Raw genomic sequence first — 17,424 nt, 5'->3', positions numbered from 1 at the left:
AATGCTCAGTGGCTATTGCTCCCATTTTTGCAGGAGCCATCAACGAGATGGCCACTCACCCTGGCTATTACGAAGATCTCGTGGAGAAGTCCATGGGGAAGTACAACTTGGCCACCGAGGAGATCGAGAGGGACCTTCACCGCTCCCTGCCAGAGCACCCTGCCTTCCAGAATGAGATGGGCATCGCTGCCTTGAGACGAGTGCTGACAGCCTACGCTTTCAGGAATCCCAACATCGGATACTGCCAGGTTTCTACACGGCATCCTCACGTTCTGCAAAGCTGGAAATTTGAACAAACGGGATCTGTTTAGAATCTACAGATCTCGCACTAGTTCCATGCTCCTTGATATTGAGTTTGTATTCCTTGCTATTAAGATAAGCAACCCCCCACTTCACTTTGAATCTGGTGTTGTGTTGTACCCTGTCCTTGCCTGCATTGATGTGTACTACTCCTCATGTGTACTGCCACTCTCTTCTCCACCCAGGCCATGAATATTGTCACCTCCGTGCTTTTGCTCTATGCCAAGGAAGAGGAGGCGTTCTGGCTGCTGGTGGCCCTTTGTGAGAGAATGCTGCCAGACTACTACAACACAAGGGTTGTCGGTGAGAATTGTTTCACTATTCATTTGGGACAAGTCTCCTGCAGAGCATCCTCTTGGTGTGATTTGACACATGCTGAGGACACCTCAATGAGTCCACTTTAAGAGTTTTGGTGTTGTTGTCTCCCTCAGGTGCGCTGGTGGACCAGGGGGTGTTTGAGGAGCTAGCCCGGGAGTACGTGCCTCAGCTCTATGACTGTATGCAGGACCTGGGGGTCATCTCCACCATTTCGCTGTCCTGGTTCCTCACGCTGTTCCTCAGTGTGATGCCCTTCGAGAGTGCGGTCGTCGTGGTGGACTGCTTCTTCTACGAGGGCATCAAGGTCATCTTCCAGCTGGCCCTGGCTGTGCTCGATTCCAACATTGACAAACTGCTGAACTGTAAGGATGACGGAGAGGCGATGACTGTCTTGGGCAGGTGAGGGAAGCGCCACTGTCACATTGAATAAGCCATGACTGCTTTTCTCATCCGCAGTATCTGCTTCTAAATACATTCATATGATATCAGTTCCTTCCTTTTCCTTTTTGGCTGTCTTGCATTGTCTTCCCATTTTTATTTTTAGCATTTCAGACAATTCTAATATTGAATGCTGGAATTAATTTACCCATATACTTTCCTCTGTGATATCAAAGTTAGATGTGTCTAATAATAAAGTCTGCAGTAATCTCTTTGAATCACTCAACCTGCAAACCAATGTCACAATCTGCTCTCAGCTGACGACTGACTAACCGTGCCAGGTTGCGATCCAGATGTAATACCCTGGCCATCCTTTATTGTTGTGTTGCAGGTACCTGGACAGTGTCACTAACAAGGACAGCACCCTTCCCCCAATCCATCACCTACACTCTCTTCTCACTGACGATGGGGACCCTCACCCAGAAGTTGACATCTTTAAACTGGTCCGGAGCTCCTATGAGGTGTGACACATCAGATTACCTTTCATGACTACTTTATCTGTCTCTGAAGTCTTGAAATTGAACTGAATTGATCTTTCAAAATGACTTATTATCCTATTTGTTACCCTGTTGCCATAGTGACTAGACTCCAGTCTGCAGGTTCTACATTCTCAGCACTATCCTGCATTCCTGTAAGGTCTGCACATTATACTTACCGGTTCATATTGGTTTCCCCCTTTCTTGTTCTTTAAAAATGGAGTTCCCAAATACGATAAAGCAAACAAACATTGCAGGACCCTACTGCTAACAAGGAAGTTGAGTGGTGAATTTCAATATCCCAGCTGGAATCGTAGAGGAAAGAGTTGTACCTTTTTACATCCCTGTCTATTTACCATTCCAACCCTGCACAGTGTAGAACAAACTACCCTGTAGATTAAATTATTTTCCCTCATGTGTGCTACCCAAAATCAAAATCAATTCCGCGTCCTTTCCTGCAAAGTAATATTATTACAGCTTTGGAACTGAAGCTTATCAGTTTCAACAATGGGAGTTGCTTTGCCGCCTAGCTGAAACCTGCAAAAGCTAAAGTTGATTTCCTCTCTTGATACACGCCAAATGGGTTTGGTTTCAGACATGTTATTGTAGGACATCTACCCAATTTCTCCACTATCTTTTAATATGAAAGATAGAAGAATTAGAATGACATAAACAGGGTTACAGACCGAGCATAGAAGAAAACAACAGAGGAAATGAAACTGAAGGGTAGGTTAAGCAAGGTTATCTCGATATAAACTTCTGTTATATGAGCAGGGTTAGCAGTTTCATACTGGTATTGAGGTTGCTACTCTCAGGAGTGCATTTAGATTTTAATAAAACCATCAGCTGCCGTAGCCATGAGGTGACATTCTTCATTATGTGAAACAGAGGCTGGGTTGAATCAACTGTATTCAGACTTCATGGTAAATTACCTTTTTTCCTGAACAAATGATTAGACACTTCAGTAGCTACAAGGTCCTACTGTATAAACTGCCAATCCTCATGACAAAGATACTTAATAACCAATCTGAAAGATGTTCTACATAACTTTAATATTGGATATGGAAATCCATGTTTGTTTCTTGCATATTTCCACTGTCATTGCATTATAAATGTGAAAAATGGTGAGTACATAGAATATATAACTAGAATACTGTTTAAAATGCAAAAGTTTATACCAAAATACATTATTGGGAGCTCTGCTTTTATTGGAATGGAAGGTTTTTGTTATTTTGTTTAGAACTCCCCTTAAATGAAGTCATTACTGCTCTCATTATTTTTTGTCATTTCCGTTATGTTACCACATGAATATGCCTATACAGGAACTTTTAAATATAGGTTTGCCTAAAATATGCATAACCACAACCATTATTTACAAAGTGTACTACACATACCTCCTCTCCTATTAGTTAATCATATGTTTTGGGTATATGATATCATTCAATAGAGATGTCTTAAGTAGTCTGTGCATTTACTATGTAAATTGTTCAAGATATGTAATTACAATATGCATTCGATGTTCCATCCTTTAACACAATAATTATGAGTAAATCTAAAACCATCTCCTATTAAATCCTAGAATATCCTATTCTGAGAAGTTATTAATGATCTTACACTTCACAAGTGTATGTTAAAGTACTGTTAGCTGTTCATATTAATATTGTGTAACTTGTTCTTTCTCACAGAGATTGTCAGACCATATGATTTTATCACATGCCCCTGTCTAAGCCTTTTGGTTACACAATGTGCCCTCCTACAGGCCATGGCTGTTTCAAAATTAATAACGTGTTACTGGACACTTATGCAATGGTGAAAGCTATGTCAGTGCAAATAAAGTTTTTCTTTATTGATTTATTTAATTCATTTATTGTTTTATCATGACATTTCAAATCCTTTAATCCACTTCTATTCATTAGAAAAAGTGTTATGTTTTTCTTGCTCCTTAAGGCTGAAATGGATATCAAAACATTTTGACGTAGTCATATTATTAGACCAAGTTTGCCTGAAATGTGACCTAAAATAATGTCATTCTCAGTATTTGTATCGGTACATTTGTGACTATATATAGAGACTGGAGTTCGAAACTTGAAGAGGCCTAGCAGTGGACAAACTAAGGCTGCTGCTGCTGATTATATTTATTAGTTAAGTTGTTGGACTTTGCCTCTGCATACAACATGTTTTAACATTTTGAGTATCAATTCTGTGTTATTTTGACAGAAATTTGGGACCATCAGGGCTGACGTGATTGAACAGATGCGGTTCAAGCAGAGACTGCGAGTGATCCAGACAATTGAAGACACTACAAAACGCAACGTGGTAAATGCTTTTTGTAGAAACCTGAAAATGAAAAAGTCTGACTTTCCGTTTCCTATTCACTTCAAGGCTGATTGTTTGTTATAATAAGTAACAGTATTTTGTTAAGTATAATAATGCCCAGTGTTAACAGAGTTTTTACTTTGTAGGTCCGTACTATTGTGACTGAAACTGAATTCACCATTGATGAGCTTGAAGAGCTGTATGTTTTGTTTAAGGTAAGCCAAGAAGAGTGACGGTACCTGAACGTTGTTATACCCATTCCTGGCAGTGGTACAGAATGAAGTCTTAGCGGATGGATTCTTAGTGTTGATGTCAAACTCATTAGCCCTTTGCCACGTATGGCTAATTAAGAATTCTAATGTGACTGATTGCATTTGTGATCAGTATATAAAAATAATTTTCAACAAACACTTATTTAGCATGTCAAATAATCCTCACATTAAAATGCAGTATTGATGGTCTTAAAAAAAGAACAATCTACTGTTCAGACAAGCCAGCTGTTAGGTGACCTTTAAAAACTAAATTTGGTTAATTATTGAGAAGCACTGTGCTGATTTTTTAGCAGATCCTAAGATTATACAGTTAGGTCCATAAATATCTTTAATTTGAGGGTAGTTACATCCAAATTGGGTGAACGGTGTAGGAATTACACCAATTTTTATATGTGGTCCCCCTTATTTTAGGGACTCAAAAGTATTTGGACAGATTAACATAATCATGCAAATAATCTTGCAGATCCTTTGCAGTCAATGACTGCCTGAAGTCTGGAACCCATAGACATCACCAGATGCTGGGTTTCTTCCCTGGTGATGCTCTGCCAGGCCTGCACTGCAGCTGTCTTTAGTTCCTGCTTGTTCTTGGGGTGGACCACATATAAAAATGGGTGTAATTCCTACACTGTTCACCCAATTTGGATGTAGCTACCCTCAAATTAAAGATGAAAGTCTACACTTAAAGAACATTTTGATTGTTTTCTTTCAAATCCATTGTGGTGGTGTACAGAGCCAAAATGATGACAATTGTTTCACTGTCCAAATATTTATGGACCTAACTCTATATATATATATATATATATATATATATATATATATATATATATGTGTGTGTGTGTGTGTGACAATTTGCTGATATGTACATAGAGATGTGTGCATAGAGTCCTGCAGTTCAGCCTGTCAAGTGGTTAGGAGTGTGGTTAGGAGCATGAGTCTGTAGGAGATGCTGACTGTTTCTCTTATCGATGGTAGACTTATAGCACTTTCAAAAGGTGACTGTTTGATGCTTTTCTCTGATCGGGAGAGTGCAGCGGAGATCAATCTGCACATAATTTCAGCACATAAACACTGCTAGTACCCATAGCCCTCATACACAATGCAGATTGATGGTTGCTGTCGGTATTAAATATGCTCGTACCCCAGTTGTTTAAAACACCAAGCAACTAACACAAAATAAATCATTCACTAAGGAAATAATGTTTCCAGCCCGTCTCTTAATGGAATTCTTATATGACAATGAAAAACAATCTGTAGTAGAGAATGGTGGAGGTAAAAGGGGGATGGCATTTATTACGGTTTAGGCCTACAGAATTTTGTACTGTTACTATAGAAAGGAATCTTCTAGTCCTCTAGTACCCAGCCATGTAATACTACTGTGCTTACAGTGCAGTTCTTCCATAACACAGTTCTTTCAGCCTTCGTTCTTCTTGTCCTGCAGGCCGAACATCTGACAAGCTGCTACTGGGGTGGAAACAGCAACCCCACTGACCGACATGACCCCAGCCTGCCCTACCTGGAGCAATACCGCATTGACTTTGAACAGTTCAAGGGCCTCTTTGGGCTGCTCTTTTCATGGGCTTGCGGGGCCCATTCTGACTCGCTGGCCATGCGTTTCTTCAGACTCCTGGACCAGAACGGCGACTCCTTCATCAACTTCAGAGAATTCGTGACTGGCTTGAGTATGTAAACTCCTCCCCCCCTTACCCTCTGAGCATGGGCAACCTCTCGCAAAAGGCTGCCTGACCCCCCCAAAAAAAATGAAGCTAGCACTGCTTACGTGAGAGAAACTAACTTGTGTAAATTTGTAATGCAAAAATCATTTCATTGCCCTTACCCTGAGGTTTTATTATTTTTGGTAGGTGTGCTTTGTCATGGGGATCTGACCGAAAAACTGAAGCTGCTTTATAAAATGCATGTGCTGCCCGGTGAGTAAATATTTTTCTTGGAACTCGTCCATGTGCCTCATCAGTAGCTTTCCTTGTCCCTGGTCAAATTCGATTATGAGGGTGTCTGCAGAAAGTGGAGTGGATGTGCCATTGTGGGGCTATTTGCCAAGGCTGAGAGTCTGGTACAGACAAGAGTAGATGATCTGAAATGTTTTTATTGGTGAAGAAATTGCAGACTTAAAATAGTGCAGAACTAAAAACAGTGGTTTGGAGCTTGGCTAGTAATGCATGAAAAAGTACTTTCATTTCCATTCTCGGGACAGCTGTCGCCGGCTTCACTGGCGCACATCGAGACGTAAACATGGAGCAAGAAAGCAAAACAAATATGTACCGCATGGGTGTGTAAGGTGAATTTGTACATTGCAAATTATATTTTAATTGTTTCTTTCAAGAGTTTAAGTCTTCAGACAGACTAATTCAGTGTCCATTTCTGATGTTGTAGCAAGAGTGTCCACCCTGGTCCTTCAGAACCCCATCCAGTTTTATAGGTCATCCTAAATAGTCAGTTTTAAGATATCTGTTTCTTGATCTCATTTGAGGGTCTTTTTTTCCTCTCTCTCTCTCTCCCTCTAAATGTTTAAGTATTACATTTCCCTAAACACCTTAGAATAGAAATTCTCAGATTTAAATGTTTTGTAAATGTTTTTAATGCTTTGAACAATGTGCTGAATTGGGGCTCTCCAGGGGAAGGCTTTTATAATATTCTGCTACTGCCTTCTAAAGCTATGTAGAGCATGTAGTTTGAATTCCTATATGAAATATAGGCCTAACCTATGTTGATTTTCATTTAGCTTAGCAGTAGGTATTCACAGTCCTTATTTACTTTCTGATTATTATTATTTTTTTCCTTGATCTTGGACGTTTTCAGAGCACTGACTGGAAAGTCTGCAGGGGTTGTGGGATTAATCAAAATTTCCTAGCAAAACAATATTCAGGTTATTTTATTTTCTTATAGAGAATCTTGGCATGTGGTCATCACTTACAATTACTTGTGACATTCTACATGATCCTGTTTATGCTAATTGAAGGGATGCTTTGTCCTCCCGGTGTCATTCAGAGAAGATGGTTTCTGGGCCCAGTGATAGAGCACTGACATCTATTAAAGGTTGAATGGGGAGTGAAATTAAAAGTTAATTACCCTGCCACCACAGGAAAATGACTCCCTGACGTTGGGTGCAGCAGGCTGTATGGAAACTAATCACGCGTGTCTTACAGCATTTCCGTTTTACACTGAAGTGCAGCAAATGAGTGTGGAAACTGGCTCTCTGCTAAATTGATGCCTTGCTTTGTTTATACAAGATGGTGTCTGAAGGATTGGCTTCGATGCATAAATATTCAAATTTTTCAATGAGGATCCTTGAACTATCATTGGTGAACTATTGTAATCACTGCAGCTGATGTAAAAAGGTATAAATAAGCAACAAATGATGAATGGAAAATCTGGGTGCTCAAGTTTCCCAATTGATCTATCCTCACTTATTAAGAATCTTATTCTCCCTGAACATCTTCTGTTTGGCAAAGTACCATAAGTTGTGGTGAGGAAGTCTTCTCAAAAACAGTCAGTTTCCTCTTTTCTGGCTTAAGGAATGTAGTAGAGTTGCAGGGAAGTAATACACTTGCTTTATTATTACACATTGAAATGAAATACTTTATCAAACACCATCATTTTACCAGACAGCTCAGAACAGAAACAATGAAGAAAACCTTCCTGAATGTCAGAAACATCCAAGAATGAGAAGTTTTGTTTTAAAAAAGGGAAAGTTTGAAGTGTTTCTGTAAGGATGTTTACCAAGAATGAAAGAGGAACCATTGGAATCTGGAACTTCAGCATTGTGGAAACTGTGCCAAATTATTTTGTTTGTTTTTTCCAGAATTACACACAAACGTGTGACTTGCATGGTGTGATTATTGGCTACCGTGTCATTGTTCTTATGTTGTTCTTCCTTGAACCACAGAGCCAACACATGAACAAGAGGAACCAGACTCTGCTTTTGAAGCTACCCAGTATTTCTTTGAAGACATCACTCCTGAGACTTCCAATGGTGTGTTTTTAGTTACCGTCACTTGAGGAAAAGGCCAAATTCCTTCCAAAACAACATTTAAAGGCTTTATTTATTAACAATTTCTGTTAATCTTACTGTATTCTAGCTAGTGAAATTGTATGTTATTTAAAATAATCCTAATGAGCACAGATTATATTTGATACATTCATAGCATTCAGCTAGCAGTGATTTAATTTACTAATTTTTCCCACAATATTTTCATACAGATTCCAAGTCCAAGAACGATAAAGACGATGGTTTTGTAACGGTTACTTTCAAAACTGAAAAAGGTAAATACAATGACTTCTGGCTAATATTTTCACAATTTTTACAAAGTGCATTAAGAGGTCAACTTATGTTACAGTAGCAGGACAGTTAAATTGTAGTTAATTGACACAATCCTGCAGAATTCTTGACCTGGCAGGCTAATGCTTCATATATTACAGAAGCGGGTACATGCTCAAACTGAGTTTGCTTAATTAAAGAGATAATGTATTACCTGTAGCCATCCTTTTTAAAAGCTACTTAAATGTACATCACAAAGAAGGTTGACTTCATAAATCTTTTAGGTTTGGAGCTGCAGTTTTAAGTGTGAAAGAGTTATGGCTGTTGCCATTTAATTGAGAGTGCTTGGAGACCTGAAGTGAGTAGCTGATTTGGAGGGTGTCTATAATTGGATTTCCTGTAGTATTCTGTAGTTTATGGAACTTTTTCAACTTGTATAGATGGTATACAATTTTGGTAGTGTTTCATCTCTCTTGACCTTGCCTTTCACTTACCAGCATAGCAAAACTGTGTCTAGTCTAGTAACTTATCAATTTGCCACACCACTTCATACAAGGAGACTGTTGGGGAATTTGCAATGGAAATCATACTAATAATTTGCAAACATTTGAATGTATACTGTATATCTGTTGCCAGTTGATCTGTTGCCCATCATGTTTTATTGTCAAAACGAATTCTGTTAAAGCTAGGGTATGCAATCCTGAGAAGCCAGCAGTTAGCAAGCTTGTTTTGAAAGCATAGAGCCGCCCTCGCTTCAGAGCGTCTCCAAAGCCACGCCCCCTCCATCACACATGCGCACACACACAGAGCTGAGTCTCAGCGCCAGGAGGAGAGACGTGTGGGTGGAATCGATCACAACAGTTTCAGATTACCGCATGTCTCACTCACAGGTCAGACATTACAATAATAACGAACGTAAACATCTTATTTACGGTTATTATGTTTTTAAAAATAGTAGCTGCGGTTCGCCTTCCATTCTCGCACTCGCTCTGCACAGTCAAGGTTCCCGCACTGATGACGTGTGATTGTCTGCGCGAACAAGTTGCGCGGCGGTATGCAAATATAGATTGACAGACAGGAAGGACAACCTATCATTACATTCGGACCGAATGCAATGATTGGTCGATCCATTTTTAGTCCTGTCCCTTCCACAGAAGATGTATATATATTTTTTACATTTAGACCACTTAAATTATTGATTGCTATCAGGATGTGAAGAGACTTTCAACCAGTATAACAAAAAATGTTTCTGGAAAAGATTGCATACCCTACCTTTAAGGTTCCATCCACACTACGGGTTAATTTTGGACTGCTGACAGCAATTAATGGGAAATGATATTGTGCTGACTATCAGTAACACTCCCCCTCTCCTTTCTTTGCAGTCAAGAAGATGCACACTCCAGACTACCGCACTTACCTACGGCTGTGGAACAAGGAGACCAAGTCCAAGTTGGAGAACATGAAAGAGCTGCCCAAACTAAACCAGGTACACTATCAGCTCGGTACTGTAATACTGGGTCTTACTAATCCGCAGACTCTTACTTGGTTCCGCGTATTTTTATCATAGTTACTATTGTGTTCATGCAATTCAACATGATTGTAAAACTACAGATTACAGGCAATACTATATCCATGAACGGCTATGATTTTAACTAATATGTTGGTTAGGGAACCCAACGTTCCTTAACTTCAAAGCGAGACAGATGTCTCAAACTCAGATCTTCCATACGTTGCTTTCTGGCTCTTCTGAGCCATTCTTGCTGTGGGCTTGTGCGTCATACTGAGCAAAGTTTTCTCTCTGCCATGACACAGGGGCAGTTTATCGAGCTGTGCAAGACTCTGTACAACATGTTCAGCGAGGATCCCGACGAGCAGCAGCTGTATCACGCCACGGCCACTGTCACCAGCCTGCTGCTGGAGATTGGAGAGGTGGGCAAGCTCTTCTGTAGCCCCATGGGCAAGGAGGACGATGGGAACCTCACAGACGGTAGCAGCTCGGGCCAGGCCAGAGAAGATGCCCTTTTCCACCAGAGGGGGCAGGGGGATGCTTTCCTTCCTGGCATAAATGGGAGGGAGGGTGGCAGCGGCGGGAGAGAAAGTGGGGAGGGGGCCGATGTGAAGTTCTGCAGCTCGAGTGCCGGTGGGGAGCAGCCTCTGTGCCCCCAGCTGGAAGACATCAAACTGGAGGACTCGTCCCCCAAGGACAACGGCATGTCTTCGGCCATGCTGATCTCCGATGACGAGACCAAGGACGACACATCCATGTCATCCTACTCCGTGCTGAGTGCCGGCTCCCATGACATGGAGGACAAGCTGCTGCAATGCGAGGAGATTGCGGACGACACGGTGCTGGTGCGCAGCAACCCCGGCGGCTCCCTGCCACACAGCACCAGCATCGACAAGGACTGGGCCATCACTTTCGAGCAGTTCCTGGCCTCCGTTTTGACCGAACAGCCCCTGGTCACTTACTTTGAGAAACCTGTGGAGGTGATGTCTCGGATCACCAACGCCAAGAACGTGCGAAAAGTGGGGCGGCCCATCCTGTCTGCCAGTGACTATGAGATCTCCACTTTCTCTGGGTAAAACTGAGCTCTGTCTGGGTGGGAAGGGGGCAACAGAAATAACAAACAAAAAAACTGTCTTTGTCTTCTTTTCTTCTTCTGTCCCACTTGTAGACCTATATGAATCCAATACCCATAAGAATCTAAAGCAAGGAATTATGGGTGCAAGTGTACCATGTGATGTTGAATCTGCTGTCAGGTAAAATCAGGAGGCGGTAGGAGGAACTGATCATAAGGCTTTGTGAATACAACACATCAAGTCTGACACTGTATTTTAGGAAGCTGGGAACATTTGAGAAAAAATAAAGCTGTTTTATTCTTGGACTGTTAAGTTATTTTAATCTGGGTCTAGTGACCTGATTTCCCTAGCAGGCAGGGAGAGAGTAGCAAAACAGATGGTATAGACTTTCAAAGAGAAGGAAGTGCAATCATTTTAAACTATCTAAAATATACAAACAACGCTTGCTATACTTTATATGAAGTCATGTACAATACTAATAACCTCTTAGATCATGTAAGGCTGTGTATTCTTATGTTATGATCTACACTTACTCTCAATAGAAGGAAATTAAACTAACGTCATGTTTAAAGCTGTATCTAATCTGAAAATGTACTTCTGTGGCTTAACTACGTACTGTTCGGAATACTATGCCACTTTGTATAGACTGTCTTAGCTGTCTATGAAAATATTCTACTGTATCGAAACTGGAGCACCTGCACTTTCTTTTTTTTTTTTTGTCACAAAATGTTTACGTTCCTGTCTTTTATTATTCCCATAGAGGATGGTTTATTTGCTTGATAGTACCGTATCATACCTGACCTTTGAAAAGCTGACCTTTTTTTTGTTTTTATTTATCGCTGTATTTGAAGCTGCTGTTTTAATTTGTTCCAATGTGAAATGTTATTATATGATTATTTCTTTTTAATATGTTATGTATATGGTTTCAACCACAATGAAGAATGAAAGAATGTAGAATAAAAACTTTGTGCGACATGAAAACAAATAATTGTCCTTCTTTCAGGTGTATACTTTTAGCATTTCGTTTTCAAGATTAGTCTTAATCTTATACCAGAGTTAAGTCATAATTAAACCACATAAACCAGGCATATACAGACATCCAGTTTTTTATTTTATTTTTGAGGTACATAATTGTGCATCTTATTTTTGCCCAACTGATTACAGTTTTGCAATTACTGTAACCAACATTCCCTCTCAGGTTTGCAGCTGCCTTCATTGCAACTGGCTCATACAAAGTCCACATCTTTTTCATCCCCAGTCCCCAGACTGCATCTATCCAAATTTAGTTTGTTCATTCTTAAAATGTACTTGTTCAGAAGCAGAGAATCCAGTTACTATAACCATGGAAAACCAATTAATAACATTAAACATAAAATGCTCACAAGAAATTAACCTACCCGATACAGCCTATATTTCTATATATTTTTTTAAGCAAAACAATTTCTTAAGAAGGTACACTACTACAAACAGCATTTTTCCTTTTGTTGTTTTTATTGATTTCAGTCTTTTGTCCAAACAGGTATTTAGGTTTTTTTTAGGTTTTTTATATATATATATATATACACATATATATATATATATATATATATATAGAATAATTCAAATTGTTCAATTTCAATACACGTCTGTATTTTGCAACATGTTTTACATACTTATGGTGGGAGATTCTATTTTCATATTTTGTAAATGTGACTGATGACCGATCTTACTGTATACGGAAGTATCTCAGTATAGTGTGTTAGCGAAAATCTCACTGTATATGGAAGTACATCACTATATGCATCTCAGTATGTAGTGTGTGCGTCTCAGTATAGTGTACAGTGAGGGGAAAAAAGTATTTGATCCCCTGCTGATTTTGTACGTTTGCCCACTGACAAAGAAATGATCAGTCTATCATTTTAATGGTAGGTGTATTTTAACAGTGAGAGACAGAATAACAACAAAAAAATCCAGAAAAACGCATTTCAAAAAAGTTATAAATTGATGTGCATGTTAATGAGTGAAATAAGTATTTGATCCCCTATCAATCAGCAAGATTTCTGGCTCCCAGGTGTCTTTTATACAGGTAACGAGCTGAAATTAGGACCACTCTCTTAAAGGGAGTGCTCCTAATCTCAGCTCATTACCTGTATAAAAGACACCTGTCCACAGAGGCAATCAATCAATCAGATTCCAAACTCTCCACCATGGCCAAGACCAAAGAGCTGTCCAAGGATGTCAATTGGTAACGCACTACGCCGTGAAGGACTGAAATCCTGCAGCGCCCGCAAGGTCCCCCTGCTCAAGAAAGCACATGTACAGGCCCGTCTGAAGTTTGCCAATGAACATCTGAATGATTCAGAGGAGAACTGGGTGAAAGTGTTGTGGTCAGATGAGACCAAAATCGAACTCTTCGGCATCAACACAACTCGCTGTGTTTGGAGGAGGAGGAATGACCCCAAGAACACCATCCCCACCGTCAAACATGGAGGTGGAAACATTATGCTTTGGGGGTGTTTTTCTGCTAAGGGGACAGGACAACTGCACCGCATCAAAGGGATGATGGACGGGGCCATGTACCGTCAAATCTTGGGTGAGAACCTCCTTCCCTCAGCCAGGGCATTGAAAATGGGTTGTGGATGGGTATTCCAGCATGACAAAGACCCAAAACACACAGCCAAGGCAACAAAGGAGTGGCTCAAGAAGAAGCACATTAAGGTCCTGGAGTGGCCTAGCCAGTCTCCAGACCTTAATCCCATAGAAAATCTGTGGAGGGACCTGAAGGTTCGAGTTGCCAAACGTCAGCCTCGAAACCTTAATGACTTGGAGAGGATCTGCAAAGAGGAGTGGGACAAAATCCCTCCTGAGATGTGTGCAAACCTGGTGGCCAACTACAAGAAACGTCTTGACCTCTGTGATTGCCAACAAGGGTTTTGCCACCAAGTACTAAGTCGAAGGGGTCAAATACTTATTTCCCTCATTAACATGCAAATCAATTTATAACTTTTTTGAAATGCGTTTTTCTGGATTGTTTTGTTGTTATTCTGTCTCTCACTGTTAAAATACACCTACCATTAAAATTATAGACTGATCATTTCTTTGTCAGTGGGCAAACGCACAAAATCAGCAGGGGATCAAATACTTATTTCCCTCACTTTGTGCGTCTCAGTACGTAGTGTGTGCGTCTCAGTACGTAGTGTGTGCGTCTCAGTACGTAGTGTGTGCGTCTCAGTACGTAGTTTGTGCGTCTCAGTACGTAGTGTGTGCGTCTCAGTACGTAGTGTGTGCGTCTCAGTACGTAGTGTGTGCGTCTCAGTACGTAGTGTATGCGTCTCAGTACGTAGTGTGTGCGTCTCAGTACGTAGTGTATGCGTCTCAGTACGTAGTGTATGTACCAAAGGGTTGAATTATGTCCCTAATGAAAAACGCAGGTCTGGGGCTGCTCACTTCCCACAGCACAGCAAATCAAGAAACTGCGCTAATAGCACTAAGAAGGAGCCCCATCGCACAAAATAGATGTGTGCCGAGTGCAATGTGGGGTTGTGCATGAACCAGAGCAAGAACTGCTTTTTCCCCCTCATCACAAAAAATGAAAAAAGCTGAAGAATTGATGGAAGTGACTGATTAAATGATCAGCACAGATTATGGTGCTGCAATGGCCCCTTAATTCACAGTGGTAACAGGGAGAAACCACCTCAGAACTGACCTTTGACCTTGACCCTAACCAATATGACCATAAACTTATGATTGATTTAGGTCAATAAAATTCAACTTTTGAAAACATGTCTGAGTGTTTGTCCCTGAAAGTGTGATTTCATCATCCCCACGGCTGCATTGTGTACAGCCTTTCAAATGTATCTTCCTCCTTCCTTTGTCTTTTCTTTTCCCTCTGTCTGTTCTGTTCGCACATGTGGACTCATCTGTAGACTTTCATGCGTTTGAACACCACAGGCTGGATTTCTTCTGATTCCACTGTTAAACAGAAAATACATTTCTTATAGTCTGACTACTTATGGCAATAAGTAAGCCTGTAATATTTAGTATGTTTATGTTCAGGTTGCAATTTAACTGATATACATACATTAAAGATACAGTGCAAATAATATAGGGTGAAACATTGTAGGAGGCTGTTCATTTTGAAACCATGCAATTATGTACAATTGTGCTCTCTTAAGAAAATTGGCCAGTTAAAGAAATAACATATTAGTCTGCCTGAGGCCATTGATGTAATGGTGCTTGATCCAGCTATTGGCTGTTCAGGTTGCCCACCTAACACACAATGCACAATGCACTTTTACGGGGGTTATGTAGAATAATCATAATTAGAATAGAGTTTTCAGATTGGCTCCTGATGGAGAACTAAATTTAACATTGTTGTGAAATGTTATTTTACTGATTTTTTACAGAGCACTTGGCAAATGAAAGACGCTGATTTTGTTTGAGGGATGTGGGAGGAAAAAACCTACAGGCCTTGGATGTACTGCAGGGTTTATTGTCACCTGTTTTGATATCGAAAAAGTACATATTAAAGTGGTGGTTAATAACAGGACAATAATGTTCTGCTCAGGGGTGGAGGCGGGGTATGGCTTGTTTGGGTTATCGTGTTAGCCCCACCATGCAACAACCAAGAATATCAGAGCAGAACAAGCGCAGCCAGTTCCATGTGCGTCATTGCGTCACTGCGTCACGGCTGCGTGACATTGGCGGGCGTTAGCACGCAGTGCATCACACATTACACCGATCTGAGCCACTTTAGTTCATTAGTTAAATAAGTAATTTGGGAAATTGTGACATTGCTAACATTATTATGGATCGATCCAAGCACAACAACCGGCGCATTGTGCTCCTTTGAATATAACTTAATGAATAGGGTCGATTTGGAAACTGTGCTGACTTTGTCGCGTTTTGTGTGGACTGGGTGGCCACCTGTTGAGCTCCGTTAACTGCTCTCTCTCTTTCTTTCTCTGTGTCTCTCTATCTCTTTCTTCCTCTCTGTGTGTGAGGAGTTGGGTTTATAGAGCATGAAAAGTATTGTCTAAACTCAGTAGTATAGTGACCGTCCACGTCTGTTGCTCTCGCTGTAATTTTGCGTCAGTGCAGTCGTCTAACCCATAGCAGCCCAGTGCGTGCATTTCTAGCTACTGGGAAGGTGCTACTGCACTGTGTGTGTATTCACAGTGAAAGGCACACGTTCATTTGAGCCCCACCGTAGTTTAGGCTTACAAAACAAAATAACGGCAGGGTTTGACTCGTCACACTGCGAGAGATCCCAGGTGTAGCGCCGAGCTGGTGACGAGTCCGATCACTCATTTGGGAGCGTTTACTCCACCAGCGTGTGGTCGGTGTAGGCCAGCTGCCCACAGTGCGGTTACCTTTTGTGGGCTCGTCCGGGGTCGGCCGGCTCTCAGTCGCTGTGAAGTTACTGTCCACAGCGCTGTCGGCCTGCCGGGGGCTGCTCTCCTCCGCCTCGCCCGCCGGCATTGGGCATGTCTTCCGCCAGCCCCGGCGCCAGGGGAACCGCCTCCGCCACCTCAGATCCTTCTCCTTCTCAGTGATAGCTACGCCATTTCCTCCTTTCCATGTCGAGATGGCTGATAGGAACGAAGGCAGCTAGAAAAATGACGTAGATCCCGACCCTGCAGCACAAGGGGATGTGATGCGTCTGCCGCTTATGATGTCATAATTGGAACCAGAGGCTGGGCGTCAAGCCTTCTATGGTTATAATTGAATCAAATGCCCAGAAGCTCATAGTTATATAGAAGGGATGGGCAACCTTTTTTTTTTTTTGGCTGGAGTGCCCAAAGTCTGTCGCTTAGTGCCAAGGGTGCCAATGTTAAATAAGGGATTAAACATATATATTTCATTTTTTTGTAATTAAGCAAACATGCCAACAAAACAAACCACAATCCACAATACAGAATAATCAAAAACACTATGGACAGATGGAACCCCTCCATCCAACCTCCCCCCACATTGAAGACCTTAAATAATCTTACTCATACCTTTCTGATCTTTTTCATACCTATACATCTACTCGTACCCTTAGATCTTCCTCATCAGCTCTTCTTGTTATACCATATATTCATTTGAACACTATGGGGTCTAGAGCCTTTAGTTATACTGCTCCTTATTTATGGAATTCCCTTCCTCTGGACATTCGTAACAGTGAAAGTCTTAATATTTTTAAAATTCGTCTTAAAACTTACCTTTTTAAATTGGCTTTTTTATGATTGTGTATGCAGTGAGTTCATATTTTTGTATCTTCCAATGTTTTATTGTATATCATAGTATTGTTTGTTTAATGTTATTGTTGATGCTTTTATGGATGATTCTTTTGTGTTCTGTTTGTACGGTGAACTTGAGTGTCGTGAAAGGCGCCCCTAAATAAAATGTATTATTATTATTATTATTATTATTATTATTATTATTATTATTATTATTATTATTATTATTAGAACATGTGAGCTCCAGT

At 40.7% G+C, this 17,424-nt stretch overlaps 1 protein-coding gene and 1 long non-coding RNA gene across 3 annotated transcripts in view; one reads left to right on the top strand and one right to left on the bottom strand.

Annotated features, from left to right (window-relative positions):
* tbc1d9 (TBC1 domain family, member 9 (with GRAM domain)) overlaps positions 1 to 11,961 on the top strand; it is a 37,673-nt gene extending 25,712 nt beyond the window's left edge. For both annotated transcript variants that reach the window (XM_066718388.1, XM_066718386.1), the window contains exons 10-21: positions 34 to 248; positions 486 to 603; positions 732 to 1,017; positions 1,388 to 1,517; positions 3,750 to 3,848; positions 3,995 to 4,063; positions 5,559 to 5,799; positions 5,980 to 6,045; positions 8,022 to 8,108; positions 8,336 to 8,398; positions 9,776 to 9,879; positions 10,206 to 11,961. In XM_066718388.1, the coding sequence (XP_066574485.1) occupies positions 34 to 248; positions 486 to 603; positions 732 to 1,017; positions 1,388 to 1,517; positions 3,750 to 3,848; positions 3,995 to 4,063; positions 5,559 to 5,799; positions 5,980 to 6,045; positions 8,022 to 8,108; positions 8,336 to 8,398; positions 9,776 to 9,879; positions 10,206 to 10,976 (2,249 nt within the window). In that variant the 3' untranslated portion in view covers positions 10,977 to 11,961. The remainder of the gene's footprint in view (positions 1 to 33; positions 249 to 485; positions 604 to 731; positions 1,018 to 1,387; positions 1,518 to 3,749; positions 3,849 to 3,994; positions 4,064 to 5,558; positions 5,800 to 5,979; positions 6,046 to 8,021; positions 8,109 to 8,335; positions 8,399 to 9,775; positions 9,880 to 10,205) is intronic.
* Positions 11,962 to 14,559: 2,598 nt separating this feature from the next.
* Positions 14,560 to 16,604, bottom strand: LOC136763996 (uncharacterized). The gene is made up of 2 exons (XR_010821131.1): positions 16,325 to 16,604; positions 14,560 to 14,924 (listed from the first exon to the last, which is right to left on the bottom strand). It is a non-coding gene; the product is annotated as an uncharacterized LOC136763996 (long non-coding RNA).
* Between the last annotated feature and the right edge of the window lie 820 nt (positions 16,605 to 17,424).

The sequence above is a fragment of the Amia ocellicauda genome, chromosome 12 (genome assembly GCF_036373705.1).
Source record: "Amia ocellicauda isolate fAmiCal2 chromosome 12, fAmiCal2.hap1, whole genome shotgun sequence".
NCBI lineage: Eukaryota > Metazoa > Chordata > Actinopteri > Amiiformes > Amiidae > Amia > Amia ocellicauda.
This window is presented reverse-complemented; position numbering and strand designations above follow the sequence as displayed.